The 24496-nt window shown below is 38.5% G+C and overlaps 2 protein-coding genes across 6 annotated transcripts in view; both read right to left on the bottom strand.

The window, feature by feature from the left end:
* The window catches only part of LOC125765283 (protein crumbs), a 32846-nt gene extending 16797 nt beyond the window's left edge, over positions 1-16049 (bottom strand). For 2 of the 3 annotated variants that reach the window (XM_049430232.1, XM_049430235.1), the window contains exon 1: positions 14379-16048. In XM_049430232.1, the coding sequence (XP_049286189.1) occupies positions 14379-14436 (58 nt within the window). In that variant the 5' untranslated portion in view covers positions 14437-16048. Of the gene's footprint in view, positions 1-14378 lie in introns of all 3 variants that reach the window. The other variant, XM_049430234.1, reaches the window with a different exon arrangement.
* Positions 16050-16512: 463 nt separating this feature from the next.
* LOC125765340 (uridine-cytidine kinase) lies at positions 16513-23570 on the bottom strand. Of its 3 annotated transcripts, none has more exons than XM_049430361.1 (7): positions 23333-23569; positions 23076-23141; positions 22647-22983; positions 22472-22569; positions 22362-22410; positions 19847-19966; positions 16513-18400 (listed from the first exon to the last, which is right to left on the bottom strand). In XM_049430361.1, exons 1-7 carry the CDS (start codon positions 23438-23440, stop codon positions 18378-18380), a joined length of 801 nt encoding a protein of 266 aa, XP_049286318.1. In that variant the 5' UTR covers positions 23441-23569; the 3' UTR covers positions 16513-18377. The 3 variants fall into 3 exon arrangements, with proteins under 3 accessions (XP_049286318.1, XP_049286317.1, XP_049286319.1); XM_049430360.1 differs by having other exon boundaries at positions 16513-17417; positions 23333-23567; XM_049430362.1 differs by lacking the exons at positions 16513-18400; positions 19847-19966 and adding an exon at positions 20346-21705 and having other exon boundaries at positions 23333-23570.
* Positions 23571-24496: the final 926 nt, after the last annotated feature.

Here is a 24496-nt window from a genome sequence, read left to right as displayed (position 1 = left end):
GTTTTGATGAAGTCGATGAGAAAAGCAAGTTTTTTAAGCCAAGTGACGATGTTTCAAAACAACGGACCGTCAAGAAACAACAGTACCGCAGATTTGTTGCCGCAGAACGAAGATGTTTGTGCCCACCGCGTCATACACCGGGCAAAATACAATCGGGATCGAATATTAGAAGTCGGATAGCACCAATTGGAAGCAGCTTCGAGTAGCGTAAAGATAAATACCTTTATATCCGGGTAATTGAGTTTGTACGGCTTTTTTCTCATTTCATGACCGTAACCGTACAAATTCGCTTTAAAATACGTCAATTTTTAAATTTTGCTAAATTTCGCAAAAAAAGCTTAGGCTATTGCCTTGGATAATTTTCAATTTTAAAGATTTTTTTTAATTTTTTTGTTATTTTTTATTTGCTTTTTATTTAAAGCATTATTTAAATGAAAACTAACGTATTTCAACAAATTCGCATTACAATTTATAAATTTTATACAATACAATACATCAATTTATAAATTTTGATAAATTTCCCAAAAAAAAAGCTAAATCTATGGCCTTATGATTTTTTAAGTTAATTTTTTTTTATTATTTTTTATTCTGTTTTTAATTTAAAACATTATTTGAGTGAAAAGAAACATCAAATTCGCATTAAAATACATCAATTTATAAATTTTGCTATATTTCCCAAAAAAGCTAAGGCTATATATAGTCTTAGGATTTTTTCAAATTTATAGATTTTTTTTTATTTTTTATTCTTTTTTTAATTTAAAGCATTATTCTAGAGAAAAGAAACGTATTTCAACAAATTCGTCAATTTATAAATTTTGCTAAATTTCCCAAAAAAAACCATTGCTAAGCGTTTAGTGACGGGGTACAGAGCGCTAGCACGATTTGAGTTCAGTAGCAACCTAGGCTTTCGGAGGAAGTGTTTGTGACAAAGTCAGTCTTCTCGTCATATGCTGATCGCGTGATCTTTCCCCATCATAACGGTGACATGTCTCGGTTGGTACCGTCACACCAATCGTCACCCCTGTCTTATGCACACGCATTGTTTCATACTTTCACAGCATTAACCGACTATCACGCGAACGCGCAAAGTGTCTTTCCCAAGGCGCCGATATGCGTCGACCGCCGGATTGGAATAGTTTCATGTTGATGCGAACCTTTTGCTTTATTTCCCACCTGCGATGCTGTGCGGTCTCACCGGTGATGAGGCCAGGTGAAGATAATTTCATTAACATGCTGTCCATGAATGTTAATAGCGCTCCGCCCAGCAACCACCAGGCACCAAAGCTGTACAGCGATGGGGAATTCGGGAATGGTGTGGAGCGGACTTCAGTTGCAGTAATGTAATTTTCATCACAAATTTACAGCGCTGCATGGATTAAAGACAATTTCACCGCCAGGACCGTCGGTTATTCGGACGATGAAAGTTGTCATGTACGAGAAAGTGAAAACAGGCGTTATATCGGAGCGGCACACGGTTGTCGGAAATTTTCCATACCATGAAGCCGTGAAGCTGAGGCCAAACAAATGACTTTGACGGTAAGTGATCGTGAGAAACGCTGCCAACATTAGTCAGCTTGGTTGGCGGTTAGGCAAAAGCGGGAGAGAGTTTAATTAGCGTTCACTTGAAGGATTTCCTCTTGTTGGGTTTTGGTTTGGTCGATCATTTTAATGGGCTGTCATAATATGATTTTATTTTAATGTTTAATTGTTTTTGAAACCATAATAAGATGCATCATAGATTGAAACTATGATCATGTTTAGTTGTGAGTAGGTTGGAGTTATCTTCATGATATTAAAAAAGATGTTTTAAAAATCGTTAAATTCCTTACAGTTGTCAAGCAATTGAAGCATCAATTCTTAACTAACAAACTATTAATGACGAAATGATCTTTTTATATATATTTTTCTTTATTATATATTTTTTTTAATTTACATATTTCTAGAAAATAATTGAATAAATAATATAGTAAATACTTTATAAATGAAAACACATGATGTCAAACCGTTTGAACTCATAGCATCGTAGTTTCAGGTGTAGTGTAAACGGTTTGCTCCACTTTTCGAAATACCAAACGTGACTCTAAATCAAACCAAACTGGCCCCAAAAAACCTTCCACGATTTACGACGAATCGGTTTAACGCCAAACGTCTTAGAATGGTAGTGCAATACGCCATCTGATGGTCATTCGGCCGTGCAAACAAATCGCAACCAACACATTCCATCTACATATTTGCTATGCTGATTCACTGTGTCGTGTTCGTCGCCGTCCTGTAAATACGGCACCACAAAGCCATCGATGAAGCATCGGGTGGGTGTTGTACACCGTTGGTTAGATTGATGTTGACGATCACGCCGAAACCTATTTATCTATGTTGTGCGTCTTTAAAAGGTAGCGATACACAGAATCAATGTTGCAGCTTGTGTTGTATGAGCGAGAGTAGATCTAAGTTTGTTTTTTTTGGGGTCATTACCGTGGTGGTCACGGTTCCGTGGAATTTGTTAGCATCGGTAGCGATACGCATTGGTCAAGCGGTGATTGTACTGAGCAAAAAAAGAATCCCGCCATTCTATTGCTTAACAAATAGTATATTGAACAAAACGTAGCAGTGGACTGTAACGGGCCAAGAAATCTTTTAAGACGACACAGAGCGATCGTACAAATAACAGTGAAGAATGTTTCAGATGCATTCAGATATGCGTTTCGCATTCGTAAGTGACTGATAGTTTAATTAACTGTGTCTACAGTTGCATCCCTGTTCCGATTGGTAGAACAATAGTTCGTGGTACGATCGTTTCCATGTCTCCTTTGCTGGCATCTTCAGGTTTGCACGGTAGCACAATGCGTTGTACACTTCAAAAGGTGAAGGCTTTTTTGTTGGTTGATCGTGAATGATTCACAACGTGGAGTGTATCATTAACATAGACATTCTTCGCTTTGGTTGGATTCGAATTTGAAGATCTTCCGCAGAACAAAGACCAACCAGCAAGGAATAGGCCTGGTTTGCGGTAAGCAAACGTATAGTGCTTCCGTTAATGGATATTAATTATGCAGAGCCATTGTTTTCGAGTGTGCGAAGAGTGATGATTCATGTGTCGGATTGTCAGACAGTGATCATCATCAATCTAGACGTAGTTAGAGGAATATGTCGTAAAGTGACTAGAGTAGAGATGCTTTCAGAGATAGCATAATATTTAGAATAAAATTACTTTATTTCTAAAGCATAATTAGTGAAGGTAAAAATAAAATATGTTTACTGCTGCAATTGATTAGTATGCGCTAAATACCTAAAAAGGGTACAGATGAAGCACGACTAATGAGTAAAGTTTGTGATTCACAATACGAGATTAGTTTTTATGTTCTTGCACACATGCATATCGAATGTGCTGCATCATGAGTTGCGTCTTCTACCAGACCACGTGACACTGTGCCAATGGTCCATATTCTAGCTTAATGTACTCGCTATGGTACATTAATATCTTACATAAAACACCAGTGACACCATTGAACTGTGCCTCAGTAAACTCAGCCTGCGTGCCAATCTTTCCCGATCGAACGACATTGACCGTGTCGGAGTTCTTGTACCAACAGTTAAAAATGTCGGATGCAACACATTTACATTCCACCCAAGGGTATGTAAATGCACCATTCACTTCACACGAACCATCTTGGCATTAAACGGTGAAATATGGCCAGTAGAAAGCGAACGATTAATTGCCACGGTCAGGAGTGAAAAATGATACGCAAGGTCATGTCGACACATGATCCTCGCCTCCCGATCGATTGCTTTTGTTTTGCGAAAAAATACGTTAAGACACGTGTAATAATTATTAATCGAAATTCGTAATCAAATAATGTTAACTACTGGGACACTCTGAGTAACAAGCGATTAAAGCAGCTTAATCTATTGAGAAGATTCATTCATCTCTTTTGCCGCGTTACAACATTAACAGTCTGCCGATGCCGAATTAATTGAGTGAAAGGTGTAAAGTACAGCGAAACAGTTTTTCCACTGAGTCTTTATTTTGAGCTCGTGTTTCGTCTATCCGTTAATTTTCGCCACCCGAATATGGGAGCGGTAATGGTAAGGGAAAGCAAAATGGCTACACTCTGAGCCACAAGAGGTTACGTGAAGGTTTTTTTTATCCAATCCGAACAATGAAAGTGAAATGAGGAGTGAAAATGTGGTTTGCCGATTGGCGGTTTTGTTTCGGGCCGAGGTTACAATGCTGAGGTTGACCTTGCAAAACGATTAGAAAACATTATGCCTTTTAACGTAAACAATGTTTAAGCTTTGTTTGTTTGTGTTTTCTAATTAGTAGTGAGGAAAATTTTGTGAGGAGAACCTACTAGGTTCGTTCCGTTTCTTCTATGAAAAGATCAAACCTAAGATAAAGAAATCACAAAATAAAACTTTGCACTAAAATGTTATTCTCCATAAGAAGATTATAAGTTCTTAGTAGAACGTTGATACTTTCTTCTATTTCTCTTGTTTAAAATTACTTCTTAAGGAAACGAATACAACGGTTAAGTTGCTATGAATGGGAAAAAATATCACGAGTAAAAAAGACAAAATTCTCAATTAAATTTTCCTAGGGGCTAAAAAATAGGGGCTTAAAATGAATAAATGTAAGTAATTCAATTTTAAAACACTGATGTCACTTTATCGTTGTTCATTGCACGCTCAGTAGACAAATGTGCCATGCACGATAAGCAAGTGTAACGATTTTGCCACGTGTTAGGATAGCATTTTATTGTCCCTTGGAAGGTTGATTCGTATCTTCATATTTCGCCGCCCACGCTCCTGCTGATAACGTTCACGAAGATAGTATTGAATGGTTTTTTTTTGTTTACGTCTACGGCCGGTAAGAGGTTGTAATCGGTTGTCAATTGTGTGGAGGATGCGAAACGTACTAGCAATAAAATCAAGCATTGCAAAACAACCCTATGCTGGGTGTTGTTTCTTGGTCGCTTATCAGGAAAGAGATAATCACTGCTAGCGTAATTGGTTGTAGCATTTGCTTTGATTTTGCTCCATTGATTCAATGTTTTAAAGTGTAGTTTGTAGTGATTTACATTTTTACGTGTTTAAAGTTATTTTAAGAATACTTATATCTTTATCATTAATGGATATACATATTTATTTTTTGTAAATAATTTTTTAAATGATAACAGTAACGTTCTATGGGGCTTATTTCACTTTAGTTTAATCTGTTTTTTTGGGTAACTAATGCTTTGTACTTTTTAAATTAAATATTTTTTCTCACTTAATTCTCTTAGTTACTGGAGTTGTCGTCGCGAATAGTACCCCAAAAAAAAGCGTGCCCGGTAATATGCAACCGAACCGAATGGAATGAACGTGCGGATTGTTAAACCCATTGCAGCATAATTACGTGCCTCGTGAACCAAAACAAATGTCGCGCAAAACGGTCGTGCTCGTGTGTTGCGTATTACATGGTGCGGGAGGGTAAGATGAAAATAAAGACAAAAAGACGGGGAATCAAACCAAAAAAAAATTCAACAACTTGACAGAAAATTCCGCGATGCGTAACTTTTACATCACCGTTTCCCACCATGTCGAACTGGGCGGGTGCCGTGCAAAATAACTGTGGACAATACCAGAGGTTCGTCTACGTGGAACTGATGTAGTCTTTCGTTATCCCCCACCCCGAAAAGGTTCAATGTTCGCAAGCTCGTTACAGTGTGGTTTTTAGGGTTCTAATTTGCCATCGATCCCGGGAACCAGGTAGAACCGTTTTGGTGTACATGCCGACAAAACAAGAACGGACCCATCATTCACAAACTTACACTCCATCCCGTTACCGGCAGTCTAATGATGGTGATTATGATTAGGTCCCCGTTTGCTGCCCGTTCGATCAAAGCTTGCCGTTTGCTACGCTTCCAATGGTCATCAATTCATCCCGAACAGTAAATTGTTGAGACTTTCTTTTACACCGTCAGAGCGAACGATCGTGAGATACTTGATCGTGAATTTTTGACCGAAAGCGTACGCTAATGAGTTCATGCACAAATCTAATCTCACGACCAATCGGTACAACATGATGTGTTGGTTGATTCTTTTTTTTCCTTCCTCCAGCGGTACGATTGAACAAAGTATCTACTTCACGTGGAATAGATTGAAAGCATTCGATTCCACACGAAACCGCACGAATTGAATTTAGAACATGAATTTTGACTAGGGAAGGAAGCCATTCTTCCTATGCCACAAATGCGCTCCACAATTTCTTTGCTTTCGTTGCTTATGCTTTGCTCGTCTGCTGATCATGTTTCGTACATACGTCGTAGAGGAAGTCATTAAAAGTCACTAATGGAAATGGCTGTACCGCGTCGCACGTAATGAGCGCAGTTAGCGTTTTCGCGCGTAATGATGCAGGAACAAGCATAAACAGGCGGAAGAATGTGTTTGTAAGAAGGGTATCCACTCACATGGAGTAAGTTGTTTGAGAGTTTTGTAAACAAATGATCACTTCCCATATGTTGAGTGTTGGGATGTTTTGTTTGGTGTTTTATACCAAACTCACTTTGTAGCAGAGACGATTTTGTTTTGCTTCGTTGAATGTATGTTTTGTTGTTTATGTTTTGGGGAGGTAAAACAGTATTGAACGTTTATAAAATTACTGTAAATATGCGTATTGAAGTAAGCACTTATTACAGAAGATTCATGTGAATAACTCTTCTGAAAGAATTCGTTAAACATAACACTAGTTAGAATCAATGGATCAGATATGTCCGAAAAGGTGCTAATGGAAGGCAAATAGAAGTGAAAATGTTATTTAACGGCATGGCCAGTGGAATACAGGTAAAGATATTTGATAAAAAATACCTAGATATTAAAAAAAGTCTGCAAAAATATGACTCAAGCAATCAAAAGACGCAACCGAAACTGAGAAATAGTACATTTCCTATTACCTCACGTCTTAAGTCACCTACAGATCATGGCCGACTGCCAAGATTGCGTCGGTGTAAAAGTAAAGAAAACGCGGTTAATAAGTATTAAACAGCTAGGGCAAATGCAGCACTCGGCTTTCAGCCCGTCCAACAGATCGAAATACTCTCTACGGTAAATCACAAACCGATTCGTTCCTCGGTAGCGATCCCTAACAGATCAATCACGTGTATTATGGGTGGATGGTTATCCACTCAGCTCCACAGTGCCATTGATCGATCGCCATATGAAATTATATAGCCACACACTAGCCAGTTGCAGATCGTAACAGTTATGTAATGATCCAAAAGAGTGGCACAAAAAAAACAGAGCGCCTTAACGCACAAAGCTGAACAATCAGAGTTCGGTCGTTTTCGTTGAGCGCTTCCGAGGCATTTTTCACAAAACCGTTTGCACCACGTGCCCCGCTCGAAACCCTTTTTTGCGGCCAGCTTGTGGAGAGTTTTCCAGTGGCGTACTGTCACGGCATGTCACAGCCAGCGGAACAGATGAATAGTGATCGATCAGATTACGTTTGCACGTTTCCAGGTGTTGATTTTACGGTGGAACTTTGCTACCAGGAATTATTGTATCGTGCAAGAAAGTAACTACGATAGTGGACAATTTCAATAATAATATTAGTTTTGTACTTAAATAATCTTCTCAGAAGAATCATTCTTATGAATTTACAGAGAACAGTCTTTTAACAAGTTTTAAATCGATTAGTCTCGTATGATGCAAGGATTTGTGAATATTCATAAATCTAAAACGGAATATCTCGGAATAGCTAGACTTCGTTTGCAAAGACAGATTCAGATGAAGTTTTCTTTGTCTACCAACTATTCAAGTTCATAATTCGTAGGTACTGATGAATTCGAATGCAATCGAGGAACAGCAATACATTTGTTTCAAGTTTCAATGTACAACTGACGTCTTCAGGGACTCCTGAATCTTCAGAGGCAATCCTCAAAATTCCTAAAGAAAGTAATTAATGGATCCTCAAATATTCTTGAGTTTTCTATATCAAGAGTTATGCTAATTAGTTATTCGCGTGGTCCTGCATTATGAAATAAGTTAATAATAGTGAGCTATTAGTCATAAGAAACGTTTCAGAGAACTTAATTCTGATATCTCGATACACGATCAATTACCGTCACCAAAAGTCCAGCAAAACATAATTTTAGGGTATGCTGCAATTAAAACTTACTTTACGTCACTTTGTCGGTATGATCGTTCAACATTAGTGAAAACGGTTTGCTACCAATTTGCTCATTGTTACGCCACGTGGACGCTATGGTCGTTGCCTTATCGAAGAAATCACACCTGCATGGGGCCTGCTTTCCCGCGCTCATGAGGTTTCGCCGTAAGTAGTGCAGGGCAACATAAGAAAGCAAAAAACAACCATTAGTCGCAGCATACCACGGGTACAAACAAATGACCATTCTCACCTGCACCAAACCATTAGCATACTACTGTGTGGGACATGGCCTGTGAATGAAATTCGATCTAAAATACTGCAGCGTGTGGTACACTTCGTTCGTTTCGTTATGTCGCAAAAGGGGACGTGCGAGATAAAAGTGTCGCGCTAGTTGTGGGCCCCTTTTTGAACGTTGGTCGATAGGTTTTTTGTTGCCCAAAGAAATGAGTTCCCAACTTTCGTCTTTCATATCCTTCATTTGTGAAGTCGAAGACGGTAATTAACACGAGTTGTGTGGAAAAGAGTGCTAGAAAAGTAGGTGCAAAAGGAAACAAGAAGAAGCAGTAAGGGACAGTTTAAGGGTCACTATGCAAATGGTCACGTGACCAAGGCTTATATAGGCCTTGACAGCTTATATAGGAAGAAAATGTACTGCAGTAAGTACATTGGTACAGCAGCCTACTCAACGATAACCGCATTTGATGACCTTAACTTTATCAGTTGGAGTAGGTTGAGACAACCTTTTTCCTTGTTTCACCTTTACATCAACCTACTTGCAAGGTTTTATGAACTTCAAACACAACTTTGCTCAAGGTTTTACAACGGTAGGTCGAAGTGCGATATAATCGATATTACTAAAGTACTTAAAGTCACCATGTTCTTACCACCGAACAGAAGCAACGTTGGTGAGTTCCAAGTGGGTGAGAAAACAGAAACTGCTATCTATTTAAACGGAAACTCTGCGTTCCGAAACAACATTATCCACTTAGACTGTAGTGACTCGGTATCATCGACACATATGCAAACCTAATCGGAGTGTAGGTTGGTACACTAGACTAAAGCAGACACAGAACCGGGAAGGCGACAATGCTGTTGGGGGTTTTGGGTGCGATGTCACTGGTGCGTAGCAATTTGTGCACTTCCCGTTCAATATTGTAGTATGGCGGAACGTGCCCGTGGAAAGCTGTAACCAAAAGGTTCATTCATGCGAACCACCACCTGATGAGATGGGGAAAAAGGTTTTCAACCGTTTCAAAAATCTGGGTTTGGCTTTGGGAAAGGTGCGTTGGGCAATATTGGAGGAGGGAGGCAATATTGTCAGGTGCATCGAGAGTTGTGATATGTGTTGCTTCAATACGCATTGCATTGTTACTTGAGAGTTTCAATATCGGCTCAGAACAGAGATTTGATACACCTGATTAAGGTATATGTTTTTATATTTTGTCGGTGAATTATATATTGTATATATGATATAAATTTTGAGTATATTAATTTTTTTACCAAGGCTCTTCGAATGCACCTCGATAAGCACCATCATAACTATAACATAAATGTGATAGGTACGTTTGCGCCATATTGCCTGTTATGCCTAGTTTGGTGGAGTTTTCCTGTGGAGATCTCAAGCGACGAACTCTTCAATAAAATTTATGAATAAACGCAAATGGGATAGTCACAATTTTTAATCATTTTTAATATTTGCCCAAAAAAAAACTGTGAGTTATTATTTTAGATGATTCTTTTCTTTAGTTTTCTGGTTGAAGTATTTTTTTTAAATCTGTTCAAAAATAAAAAAGATGCATAAAAATGTCGTTAACCCAACAATTTGACAGTTTTCTCTGATATACTTTGGGTTTATTTAAGACATTTTACTATTCACCGAAACGTTTATAAAACACGTTACTTGTTTTGACTACAAGCTTTTCCTTCGCTGGTAAATGTATATTAAATCTCTCAATGCATTTCCATACGGAGTTCCCTTAGTGACGCTTAAAGGGACACTCACATGGAAAATAAACAAATAATTTTAAACCCAACCAACAACGCCCACCATGAGTTGGATGGTGAGCAAAACAAATGCAATGCCGGTAGTGGAAATTCACTTCAATTAGAGTTCAGTAACCAATTGGTCGGTTTTTTGTTTGAATGGTTGCTAGTTGCTGACAACTTGAATGTATTTAGACAAACAAAAAACAACCCCCTTGGCAAATTTGTAGCTCTGGGTTTCATGGCAACATAAACAACCTTTCGAAAATAATAAACATCTGTCGCTACCTGTACAATTACTAGATGAACCAATATACAGTATTGTGTGTAATCTTAAACTTTTGTGTTCCCCAGAAAAAGGGTGCCATTTTCCATTTTCTACGAACCCCAAAAAGTCATGTCGCATATGATGAGTTCGAGGTCGATAGAACAATTAACCCGATTCGGCATGCAAATAAAATGGTACAACCTGGCGAAGGTGTGAAACGGTGAGTGTGCAAAAATGGCTTAATTAGTGGGTGGTTTCGGTAGCTTGTTTACTACCCACCCCACCCTTGTACGGTATAGATCGCGTGGGAGTAAGAAATTGTAAAACAATGGTGTACCATTCATGGGGTCGCTACGGGCCCAAAACTAGTGTGTGAAATGGTAAAGCAAATATGTTGGGTAGTTTGGTATTTGTGCGATCGATGGCTTACATACTGCCTACTTTACAAATGGCTACCGCGCGTTATAAAATAAGGTAAAACATGTAAATAACAAGTAATGAAAAAGTTATCTACACGTATTCGATAAGATTCTACATTAGGAACTGGTTTTTTATTTGCTAATAATATAAACCATTAGCAAAAAGAGATAAATTCAACCACTTTTTAGTTAATTGCGGTATTCTAAAGCCGCAACTTCCTGTTTGCAAACCGCTCCTTTTACTTTACTTTCCATCAACGCGAATGCTTCACATACTAATCCTCCTTCGAATCCATGTTGGACTTCAAAACCTTCCGTACCAAACCAACAAGGCCTGTCCAAAAAACAGGTCGTCTCAAAGCAGACGATCTTTGATCGATTTTCTGTACGTTGAAATACCTTCACTTCCTCAAATAGATTCTCCTCCGTACCGCCCGCTTTCCGGCCGGTTCAAGGTTCCATGTTTCTTTGGTAGTGAAATTCGAAACGCCCAAAACAACCCTCAAAACCACGAGCAGAAACAAGTTATTGAAGAGACGATATTATTTTTGGTTTCGTTCTTAACATAGCGTCCACTTACATCGTTCGTCCTACAGAGAGATAGCCGTATTGTAGAGTCACCCGCAGTACAACTTGCCCCAGATCAAGAAGATGTTGCCCGTTTTGCCGCCATTGGAATCGTCGCGTCATTGCGGTCACCGGACCACAGCCGAAGAAAAGGAACGTCGTACACATTTTCAAAACCATCCGGTTTCGGGAAGAACCCGTTCCCTTCCTCTTTTGCGCTCAACCTTCTCCCGTAAGTGGTGGTGGGCTCTTCCGTCGATGATTTGATTGTGGCCCCATTTCTTCACCGAACGATGACCGAAAGGCCTTGCGTTAATGGACGCTCGCTGCGATGCCTGTTCGGCGTCTTTCGCCAAGAGAAAGAATTCACATTCGAATGACGAACGGTTGGGATGAGGTGTGAAAGAAAGCATATAGGCGCGAGATTACGCCATGTTGCGAAAGTTTGTCGCACCCGAGGCGATGCTCCATGCTGATGCCGTGATCAGGAAGATCAATAGAAATGGATGGTGTAGGGTGGGCTGACATCTACGTAGGGATTTTATTTTTAGCTCTCGATCATTAATCTCACGATCATCAAAGAATGAAAAAAAATTCTTGCTAATAGCAAGAGAAAACCGTTTAACTTATCATCATTTTAATGTGAAAAGCTTTGTCGAGAAAACATGCTGCCCTTGAATAAATTCCACAAAGTTTATATTGCAGTTAGAATTGCATTGTATAAAAAGCAACAGGGTATGCATTGTGCTAATTGCATTATAGTAAATGGCATCGATTTGTTTTTTTTGCAGCATTCGGTTGTCGGAACGAAGTATCGATCGTAAATGGCCGGCTGACGGAACTGGTGTCGGTAATTTATCGATTCATAGAATGACCTCACTGGCATGTACCGGCGTGTAACGTGAGTCTCATCGCAGGTAACGCGTTCTGTGCGATTGGGGTTTTTTCCTCCTTTCCCTTTATTTAGCTTCTAATCCCGTTTTTACAAGGTCAAGACATTTTTCCTTTCAAAGCTGAGACGAAGTGAAGCAAGAGCTAAATGGCAAAGGACTTCTATTTGTGTGATGTTTGTGTAAAATTGTTTGTAATTTAAATGAATTTATTTTAAAAGTGGCTTCAAATATCTTCTCAATACTTTATACCGATGTGTGAGATCGTGTATAGAGTGGGAAGTTCTTCTTTCCTTGATCTTTAAATTAAGGTATTAATCTATTTAACAGCAATTTTCTTGATCAAAACATCAACAAACTAGCGAACTAAAGAATAACGTTCTCACGCATCGTTCCTTCCAAATAAGCAAGGTGAAAGATGTTATGGTTCTATTCATCAAAACTTCACCCATTTGTTTGTTCATTACCCGCCAAAAACATGAAAACAGAGTGTCGTTATTTAAAATTAGAATTTTATGACTTTATCTCGGTTGTGATCGTCTCGAAGTAAATTCATCGTTATATTTAAGCTCATCCAAAAGCCTCTTACTCTGGGTAACATGATTAGCTGAGGGAATGATCTTCTAGCGAGCATTCTCATTATAAACACGATCCACCACGAAACCTACCAATTACTTACAAACGCAATAAAAGACAGTGCAGATTTCCCCCTAACAATTGTTTAAAAAGAACGATCAAGAACCCAAAATTCACTCGCAGGGTCAGTGAAAGGTAACACCACAAACGATAGATTTCAACGAAAACGACGAACCCTTCGCAAGATGTGCTGCTTTTACGATCGTTTTCTTTCCTTCCTCCTGTTCGTGATCTTTTCATCATTCTTTTTTTTTTGCTTTTGTTTGTGATGATCGTACATTCGTTCTCTTTATGTTCGCTCTTCTCTTTGTGCCCCGAAGGTGCTGTCAATTGTGCTGTTCGCACCAATGGAAAGGTCTATGTTTCTTTCCCCCTTTTTTGCGACTCGGTTCTTATACACAAGCATGATGATTTCTGGTTTTTGCTGATACCCGCTGTGTTTTTAACTATCATCATCACGAAACACACTGCAGAACAGCGTAAGGAAGAAAGAGAGATAGAAGCAAAGAAAAAAAAAATCTTATATTTCTCTTGGCGCATTGTGTGCGTTAAATCACACAGACAAACACCAACATCCAGGCAGGTTGTGGTTGGAACTTTCTTAAGAGTTTCGCCGTACGTTCTTATGTTGCCTTGCTGCTGGCCCGGGTCAGTGGGAAACCGGTGGAATTTGAGGGTGCGTTTGTTGGCATCGTCGTTCTGCTTGAGAAGATCTTTTATGTTTTGTGTGTGAACAGGTACCCGCTGCATGGATGTATGGGTACAAGCGTATCATGCTCGTTTCAGGCACCTGGACTATGCGTTCCATCAAACGGGCGACGCGATAAACTTTCCTGCTTTGAATTTTAACGTACAGCGATCATTTTAGGGACATTATTTCTATTATTTGTATAAGGAAGTATCAAAACAGTTTAAAAATGTAAAGAAAAAAAACCTTCCAGAGTAATCTTCAGCACGTTCACTCGAAGATGAAGCTTATAATTAAAAGATTACATTTAAAATTCAAACTCCAACGAAACGTGACGCCATGAGGGAGGTGGATAAAAAAAGACGATCTTACGATGAACGCCGTTGTCGCTGTCGCTGGTTGTGGTGGTGGATAGCGATGGAATTAAACCCACCCCAAAGGCGGCTGTTTGTGGTTGTAACGGCGTTGACGGTATTAAAATTCCAGCTCATGACTCATACCTGGGGCTTGGTGTCTAGTACACGCGGCTTAGACGTTTGCTCACTTTGCAATGCTGCTATCTGCTCGGACCAACTACCAAACTGAACCAATCTGGGTTGGGAGTGTTTGTGTTTTCTAGTCGCACATCGTATAACAAAGTTAGGGGATTTTACGCATGATTTATCGAAAGTAGAACTCAAACGGGTTGTAACGATGCAAAATGGTTTGCTGTTGTGATGCTGTTTTTACCTTTCAAATAATATCTTTACATATTTACAAATCGAAAAATCCCCAAAACACTTACCAATGATAAACACCACGAGGGTGGTGACCGGAGCAAACATCAAGCTGCGGATCCTCATCTTGGGGTTCGTAGCTTGCGCCTATTTCTTTCCTTTCCCAGCGCGATGCACTTTCTCGCGCTCGCCGGTTAGCTGACGGTGGCCACCGCGCCCAACACGCTGCGCAGTTGTAATTTTCTACCAATATTTTGCCTTCGCATCCACTCACTCAGCACTCACACTTTGCTACGCAACGTGCTTTTTTTACATTCAATTTTCCACCCCGGCACAACCACGGGCAAAAGCACACAAAACAACACGGGATTGGAGTGATAGTGAACCAAACAAAAAACAAAAAAAAAAAACACACACTAAAACAACCGCCTCACTACCGTTTGATGACGTTTGTTAATGGCATTAGTGATGCGGAGTGGCGTTTTGGGGGATGTGCTGGGGGCTGCTATTTTGCTGATGCTGGGTTGTCGTTTTTTTTCGCCTTCTTTACAGCGCACGATCGGTTGTGCTTCCTTTCTACTCTCATCGGTGTGATATTTAAGGCCTCGGCAAAGGGAAAGTAAAATTTCGCTCGTGTTGCAAAATTTTACAACAACAGAATAACATAAACACAGTAAAGATCGAGACACTGCCGGTGAATTTGCTTCCCTTCAGGTGCTATGCCAAAGGTTGGTGGGACATTTTAAAAAACACTATCAAATGACACGTTCACCATAGATGCGTGCGGTAGAACGTGCGATCGTTTCCACATAGAATGATCAACACTTGCAGAACACTTTCACACACTTTCGCGCACAAATACGAACGCACACAAAGTAACGAACCCTTCAGAAGGGTTGGAGAACGGATGCTAACTACACGTAACACCTCCGTGGTGCTGATCTATGCATGCAAATATTTTTTTTATCGCTTAGCACTCGTTTCACTCACGTGTGTTAAGAAGGGGGCGTATAACCCCGAAGCGTAAGCACTATTTGCCCGAAGCGTAGATTTTTTTGCTCCAAAAAAAATTATTTAAAAAATACACACAAACACGATAACAGAGAATGATAATTCTAAAATAAACGATTGGAAATGCTGGGTACAAAAGCGTTACTCCCGAACACTCACACCGGTCGCGAATAGTCTGCTGGTCCGGACGCACGTAGTAAGACCGTCCGTACGCGACCAATCTTCGAACTCAACTGGCCCGTCATTCGCGTACGCATCGCGCTTTGGCGGAAAGCAGACCTACAACACCACGACACGGGACACGCTTTGGCGTCCGAACACCATGACAACGGTTGGCGAGACAATGGGAAATGGCAGCATGACGACACTCGGCTAATGGAGGTGCCTGCTGAAAGTGTGTTCGTGTGTTGGCCGCACCGTTGCGGTGTACTGTGGGCTCTCACGCACGCACTATGAGATTCTAGTTTGCGCCGCCTCACGCAGTTTGTATGCTTCTCAAGAGCGATTGATTGGTTTTATGGTAAGCCTAAAGCACGCACTAGCTTAAAAGAAGTATTTACTATACACACACACGAACACGCGACTGTACAACTTTACACATCGAATAGCACAAAACAAAAAGGGCCACGGTACTACGGAGCCAAACAAATGGGCCCTTTTTCGCTGCTGCAGCCACCGTGTGTTGCTATAAACTGCAGGTATGCGTAGGCGCAGCGTTAGTGTGTTCGTGCGGACAGGTGAAAATGAACAGTAGAGGCGAGGCTATGGAAATTGTGATAATTGGTGTTGTTGCAAAGAAAATAAAAAATATTTCCCCCTGTTTTTCTTTATGATTTCATTGTGTTCAAATTTATCTGTATGATAATTATATTTTCAAACTTTACTAAAAGTTCGCTTACATTAAAATCCATATTCTAGTTGTACAGTGCAGCACAAAATAAAAGTAGCATCTAATATTTTTTCCACCAAAACATTTGTTTCCATCAGAATCCATCAATATTAATTTTACTTTGGTTTACAAACTGCTAAATAGATACAAAATGGAATAAATAAGGTCTATTAACGTATGTCGGATTCAGAAAAAATGAAACTAAATACTAAAAAAAATGACAGTTTATTTGGCGAAATATTGTTTCTTTTTGTGTCATCATCGCGTTTGTGGATAAAAAAGAAGAAAAAAAAACGCATTCGTTACGCTAACTCACTTATAATGGATTCGAACAGCTTTATTTTCAAATAGAATAGGTATAAAATAAATCATATATTTGGTGGTGTTTTACCCTATTGTACATATAGTTTAAAGTGTTTTGTTTAGTCGCCGTTAGCAAACGTCTACGGTTGTACATTCGTTCATTATGCCATTTATGCGTGTTTCTAGGCATACAAAGCACTCTGACGATCGGAACGATCCGTCTGTTTGTAGCATTGATCAAATAATGTGATAAATATGTTTTGTTTGTTTTTTTACATCCACCGAAATTATAATCCGTTTGTACGATATCACACAGGGATTACAAAATTGTTGCTTTTTAGGTTAAAGTTTCTTCTTTTTTTTCCTACCATAATGTTATCATTGTTTTTTGCTCTACTGCATCATTATTACGCATCGCTTTTGCTGCTAAAAGTCTACGTGTAAGCTTACGAGCTTAGTAAAAATGTCAAACTTAGTAAATAGCAAAACGCCTGCGTTAACGACATTCAAACCCGGTACCGGCATTTACCAAACCTTACCCACAAACGTATTTTATCCCTAATGACAAAAGATATATTGCTCTTGAAGATTTATTGTATCGGCCGAAAAGACGTTTCTCTCCACCGTCCGTCGTGTTACAATTATTTTCTACATTCACCGGTGGCTTCCATTATTAGAGGTTTTTGTTAAAGGAAATATTGAAATTTTCAAACTATGTTCTACGTTTTCCGTCACAGTTTTTTTTTATTTCTTCCTTCTTCATTTCTATTCATTGGACGTTAAAAAATCTTTCCTATTACCTATACAAGTATTCGCTTACGCGCTGCTCAACTGTACTCGTACAGTACCGCATAAAGCTGACTATTGATCTTGGAAGGGGATATCGAGTGCATACTAGTTTGAGCTGCGGATAATACAAAGCAACAGGTACAGAGAGAGGGAGAGAGAAATAAGAAAATTGAAATAATTATCATCCGTAAAGTTTAAAACAACCGTTGAACAAATTTAAATACATTTGACAACAACTTGGTGGTGGTGAGCATAAATTGTGGCATAAGTTGTTACGAAAGTTTGTAGCTTATTTTGTCAGGATTGGGTTTAAAGCAATAGGACATTGTAAAAATCGACAGGGGAACAAATCGAACGTATTATTATTTCGCTTATTTTTTCATGTGCAAAAACGCGTACAGTACAGATAACGAGCTTGGGTATTTATTTCAATTTTGATTTGATGTGAGCATATCACTAACAAATAAAATAGTACAATGATGCAGTACATGTACAAGGATAAATTATAAACTAATAACGATGGCACTTCTCAGTGTGGTATGGCTGACGTATTTAGGTAACAGATTCAACAGATCGAACCAATGTGAAGCTTGCACCGTGCTGACAGAACACACATTCGATAACAAGATTGGGAATAAGCAACATGTATCGTTCTACATAAATATTTGTATAGTTTACTCATATCTCAAAATAAAAAAAGTGCAGTCAAGTCATTCATTTGTTGATCCCTTACCAACCGTTAGTATTTAGGATTTGTTTTGTAACTCTGTTGAAATTTTATAATCAATCTACAATGTTAAATGAGCCATTCAATAGTAACGGGGGTATTCTTTTCTTTTCTTATTTTTGTTGCTATTACAGCATGAGCACTGTTTTCAGATCAAAAAAGTATTGTTTCTTAATTAGTTGAATGTGTTTTTTTATCCGTACTATTGATGAAGTTGAATCCTACGGAAAGGGTTCCATTTTTGTGTGCTTTATTTGTAACATTGTTAAGGTTTTATAACCCGTACTAATGGTTTCATTGCAAAATTTGGGTTTTAGCTTCTTTTTTTTCATCTCTATTCTATACGTTCTAGTGGAACACGAAGTAACGGACTATAAATATCAGATACGGTATAAAGAGAGGAAACAAAAACGGAGTTAATAATGTATCGATTACATAGGGTTAATATTAAAAAAAAAAGATTTATTATATAAGATAAGATCAAATAAACATAACATCATGTGATATGTTGAAATATAATTATGAGAAAAAGAAAAAAAAAACAAACAAGCATAAAAAATGATATTAGTGCCACAACATCTAATAAAATCCAACAAATAATATAAAACATATTAACTTAAAATGAAAACCAAATCATCACTGCTATTAGCCTTCGTGTAGTAAATGCACCGACTGTAAATGTATAATGTATATGCCTCACGTGCTGCCTTTTACTGGAATAATTATATCACGGCACTACACGACTTAACCTTTCTTACGTGTTGTATTTTGTACCCGTCAGTGTTGATGTTCTACATTAATTTCTTTGCTTGCCACGTGTTATTGCTGTTCTGTAAGCAGTATATCCGGGTGAATGTGTGGATATATTTTTTTTTGTGTTGCTACAAGGAATCATTTTGATAAATTCAAATTCCAACATTGGAAGCGGAGTTATCTGTTCTACAACGTTAAACTATTAACAAGCGCGTAAAAAAACATCAAAAAAAAACAATATAATGATCTACCGCTAAGATATTGCTTTGCAATAATTCCTGTTTCGCTCGTCATGATTTGGTAAACTGCTGTGTATGTTAGGAATCGAGGCATTGCTACAATTTAAATATATCTACTAACAACCGAGTTTGTGTATTGCATTAATCTTCTTATGAGGAGCTTTCTTTAGCAATAATAATCAACTTAACCTGTGGTTAATAAATGTATCAGTTTAGTGTGGAATAATGTTAAATATTTCAAAACGCAGCATTTTTCTTTTCAATCAGAATGTACGTTTTACTTGTGTGACTGTAAGACAAGAATCATGACATTTGGATGATTCAACGATGAGCAATAGCTGAATAAATGTGAAAAAATACACTTGGAAGAGAAATTATTTCCAATAAGTAAAACTGTGTAAATGCGTGTGCGTGTAAACTGTTTAGTTGTTGTTTGTTTTATGGTTAGTTCAGACGATTTTTTTTATCCTCAACTGTTTGTATGTTTTTATGCAATTATATTTCCTCATAACGTAATACAAAATGCATGAAACACCAAAGATTGTCTAAATTGGCTGTTACGTTGCTTATCAACTATGCGATTTTTGGTGAAAACGAAAGATTAGTTGTTTTTTTGCTGTGTGTGTTGCTTCTGGTGTGAGGGAACTACTACCTCATACAAATGTCATTTAAGTGAAAGGGACACAGGCAGGTATGATTATTCTAAAAACAGAACTTGCGAAAAGGAGCAAGAAGAGCTTATCCCGAACAGTCAACGGTCGGCTGTCCTGCACTATGCTCAGTGTGGCCGATAGTGCGGATCGGAATCGTTAAAAGATGGCTTACCTCTACCATTAGCCAGATTCAGTGCACTGGTACCACATGTGGCCAGATGCGGACTATGATCGCTGCGGGTACGATTGTTCAGAAACTCGCGGATGTGCTGAACGATCAGATCGATTGCGACTGGAAAGAAGAGAGCAAATAGAAGATAATGTTAGTGAGAATATATTGACAAGATTCAATATGCAAAAGTTGAAGTGACATGTACCAAAGTTTTGGGGAGGAATTTCGTACGCATTAGAAAGAACTGATCAGTGAAACAACATCCGCCCAGCCGTAACATTTCGAGTAGATCGAGATACGGCCAAAACTACACCCAATAAACACAACGTCGGGGATTTAGATTAAATTAACTAACGTGTTTTTGTGTAGTGGATCATTTTTGACAAAACCAACGATGGGATAAGTTGAACGTAAGTATACAAACGAGCGTGCACCCACAAAAAACAAATGAGAAAAAACGATGAAAAATACAAAAACAAAATGAAATAAGTCGTACCGATGTATGCGTAGTCGAAAAATGTCCTCTTTATTGTGCCATACACAAAACATGCCTTATCAGATTATTAGGTATTGGTCTTATCGGTTGTATGATCACCATTCGTTTCGATTATGTGTTATCGTTTTCGTTTTGCGTTTTTCCTGATTTGCTGTTTCTTTACTTAAATGCTAGACACGTATGCTTTTACGCATGTTCATCGATCGAATGATCGGCGATCGTAGGTAGGATCAGCGTAACTGGTTTAACCGATAGCCTTGTCTGAGAGGAGTGCAGACTGTAAACTTGTTGTTTAATATTCAAATTATCATTTTTTTTAAATGTATTATCCTGTTCTGCAGCAATGCATTGCTCATTGGTTAGTAAAACAGAAAGATGATTTGGCTGGATGATGTTCATGAACTGTTTGCTAAACCTGGCAGTGGCAAAAACATACAGATGATGCGGAAGGAATGTGTTTTGCAGGGTCGTTTACAAATCAACTATGAAACTGCATTGAGGAATGTTGGGAATGATGCGATGCAATGGTATTGAACAGGATCTATATTGTTGCATAAATGCATAAAGTTTTAGTATCTGTGGCACAATAGGCAGAAGGCCTTATAAAGGCTATTGTTTTAACAGGTGCTGGTACGATAACTGCTGAAGATTGAAGCTACAAAAGCACAAATATTTCAGAACCATTGAAGTAAAAAGAAAGTGTGTGTAGAGAAAACTGTATAAATAGGTATCCCGATTGCAAAATATCCACAACAAACACTTCATATCCGGATGTTATATAAATGAATTACATAAACAAATGAAGCTTCCACAAGTAGCTTATTCGTGTGAATTTATCAGTCTAAATATTGATTTACCGTTAAGGTTATGGGATGTAATGTGTTGGTAAAGAATTTAAATGCCCAATTACTGCAAAAATACTAAGGTAAAAAGTTCCCAAGTGAAAAAACTGTATAAAAAATCGCTGTCATGCAGTATGTTAGCTTGGAACATTGATTTGGCATGCGTTTTGCTGAGGTTTTTTTTTGCCGTTACGCCTATATTTTTACGCTCTAACAACTAAAACCGGCGGCAATTCCGGGCGAAACAACATTTGACAGTTTGAAATGCGTCGCAACTGGTTTCGTTTACGCGATGGTGTGCTTTGGTATGTTCATTTGTTTGAATCCTCTGGCAGCGTTTGCATGTGATACCAATAACACACACTATGGTCCTGCTGTAGAATGATCGATGCAGGACTATTTTTATTGCCGAGAACCAACATGACCTAAACGACCACACGCGATTTAATGTCCGTTCTGGTTGAATCCGCCACTGGGATGCAAGATCTCATTAATGTGATGTACTATCAGATCGATCGCAACTGTAAAATGTTAGAAAAAGATGAGCAAGAAAAATAAGAGACACATCCAACTATACGCTGCTATTGTTCCGTTGTGTTATGTTTGGCCCGAATGAGACTATTTATCGCACTGAATAAAAGGATAATTACGTTGAATGAAATTCATGTTGAAGGCGAAACCCCACATAAATATATAGAATATTTTTAATATGCGAGACCAAAAGGAGAGGGAAAATGTTTTGACAAAAAAACCAAAAAGACACAAAACAAACACACACCATAAATTAACTTGTAGTGATGAATATTATTGGAAAAATCGAAGAAGTATTATAATAAACCACAATTCATAATAAGAAACCGTTTTGTATGAATAAGACAAGGAACACATTTTTCAGTAAAGATTGTTGTGCAACAGGAAAATAATTTGAGAAATTGAAAAGCAATCGAGAAGAACAAAAAAAGGACTGAAAATCAACCACGTACACTTGTACACTTGTACAAGCCAGAACAATAGTGAAAATACAGGTAGAGGAAGAGTAAACAAACTAGAAACTAGAAGTAAAATTGTTCTTTGACGGAAAATTCCATAGGCGGAAAAGAATTGGATAATACAGAATAAAGCATAAAAATCTATGAACTAATAAGTCGGCAACCCCTTGCTCAAAGATGTAATTTACCTGTATTGTCAGCTCCTCGCGGTATAACGACATCAGCAAACTTCTTGGTCTGAAATGAACGAGTCAGTGGTGAGACGTAGTGCCTTGAATGAAATCGTACAGTATCATACCGGAGAGCAAAATTCTTCGAACGCTGGTTTGACGAAATTCATGTAAGCATTGAGTACTTGGTCCAAGTCACGTCCCCGTTCGTTAATGTCACGTGGAACTGGAACATACAAGTGGAATAATGTTGAAATACACATAAGACGAAGTTATTCAACAAACGGTTATGAAAATCATTACCTCTTCGGGCTAGTCTTGTGTCCGAATCGGTATCGACAAATAACTTCATGTGGAAGAGATCGCGAATGGCGGGAAAATAAAACACCAGTATGCCTTCGAACAATACCACATCTGCCGGATATATAACGATTTTCTTTTCCGGACAAACCGCATTTTGGCGGTAGTCGTATTCATTGATCTCAACTTTTTTGCCTTGCAGAATCTCCTGCAATGTTTGCAGCATCAATTCCTCGTTGAAGGCGCTCGGGTGGTCGAAGTTAAACAGACCCCGTTCGGCACGCGCCTTTTCCGCCTGCGACAGCTCGCGATAGAAGCTGTCCTGGCTTATTGTAACGACCTATGCACCAAATGGAAAGGAAAACAATTGCATATTGTGCAGTGTGAGCGAGCGATGATTACGTAAATAAGTTGGATGCTTTGTTTGCTCACTTGTCGCTGCGTATGGTCCATATCAGCTTGGCCTAGTTGCTCCATGATTCGTTTGCATACGGTCGACTACGAAACAAGAAGGGAGGAGAAATGGTGTTTTGTTGTGGTGACTGCAGGTTTTATCAATTGATGGTGCATGCAGATGACGACCGTCTATATTTGGCACCGATTTCAAGGCCGGGGCCATATTTTGATTTGCACTGCAGACTGCGCAGCAATCTTTCGGGCAAACCCCTTTGGTACACTTGGACACTCACCTTTCCGCTCGCCGTTCCACCAGCAACACCGATCAAAAAGGGTGTTTTCACGCCATCAGTCGAGTTGCCGTTCAAACGCGCACCATTTACACATTCTATATCACTCATTGCTGCGGAATAAAGTTAGTTTTCCCAACTTTTGGGTGCGGAAAAGGAGAAAAAGAATCTGCACAGCGGCAGTACGCGAACGAAAATCTTTTCACTATCTTGACATCTGGTTTCTGAGGAATTCGTCCCGTGACAGATGTTTATTTATATTTTAACGTAAATATTGACAAATTGTGTTCTGTTCATAACACCGAGTTTAAAGTTCTCCTGCTTACGAAACAACTCAGAAAAGTATTATTTATGCTTTGGAAAATGAAGTTTAGAGTGTACAATAAAACAATAATATATGACATTGTTGTATTTCATTGCTTTTACAAAAACTACAAACGGTATGGACAGATCGTTTTTCTGGAATAAAAAGTAAAAATGTTTCAACGCCTAAAGGTATGCAATGTAGTGTAATGAGGTGGGAAAGCAAAAATAAAAGCCTATTGCTCTAAGGGCCTATTCACCAAAGCATGAGCAATACTTGCGATAGCTGAAATTGTATGGACTCAATATTTTTTAAGTATTATATTGATGACTTCTCTCACCTAAAGTGGATAAGAAGTTTTACTCCAGTAATTACAAAACAGTAAACAAAAAGCACAAATTTATTCAATCATCGTCAAAGTCGTACAGTTGCTGAATACACAACATCTGTTATCTTCTTATGTTCCACAACATCTCTTATCTTCTCTTCAAATCTTCACAACGAATCTTTTAATCAACTAAAAATCTCTATCGGATATAATTTTTCGAACTACTTCGCTTTACATAATCATTTGGACAGTTTTTGATTCCCATAATCTGGACCAAATCCTTTCTTATAGGGGAAAATAATTCAGTTTGTTTGGTAACATCACTTCTTGCACGTGTCTGAAGAATATGATCTTGTCCTGAATAGCTTTCGACGTGTAAGAAAGCTAGGTATAACGGCGCTTAAGAACGGATTTTTTTCAGTGGTTTTGTCAATGTAATTTTTGAATCATCTTTCTGATTTTTGGGTAAGCTTTTAATTATGAATTTATACCACTGATACGGTCGATTAATTTTGTATACATGTAAGAGCAGCAG

Source organism: Anopheles funestus, chromosome 2RL, assembly GCF_943734845.2.
Source record: "Anopheles funestus chromosome 2RL, idAnoFuneDA-416_04, whole genome shotgun sequence".
Classification (NCBI taxonomy): Eukaryota; Metazoa; Arthropoda; class Insecta; order Diptera; family Culicidae; genus Anopheles; species Anopheles funestus.
The sequence above is the reverse complement of the archived record's forward strand: the minus strand, read 5'-3'. Positions and strand labels throughout refer to the sequence as shown.

Coding starts and splice junctions, on each gene's coding strand:
- LOC125765340 (XM_049430360.1), bottom strand. CDS start 23,440: ATGAGTGATATAGAATGTGTAAATGGTGCGCGTTTGAACGGCAACTCG. Junction 22,984..23,075: donor TGGACCATACGCAGCGACAA/GTGAGCAAACAA, acceptor TTTGGTGCATAG/GTCGTTACAATAAGCCAGGA. Junction 22,411..22,471: donor TCGAAGAATTTTGCTCTCCG/GTATGATACTGT, acceptor CGTTCATTTCAG/ACCAAGAAGTTTGCTGATGT.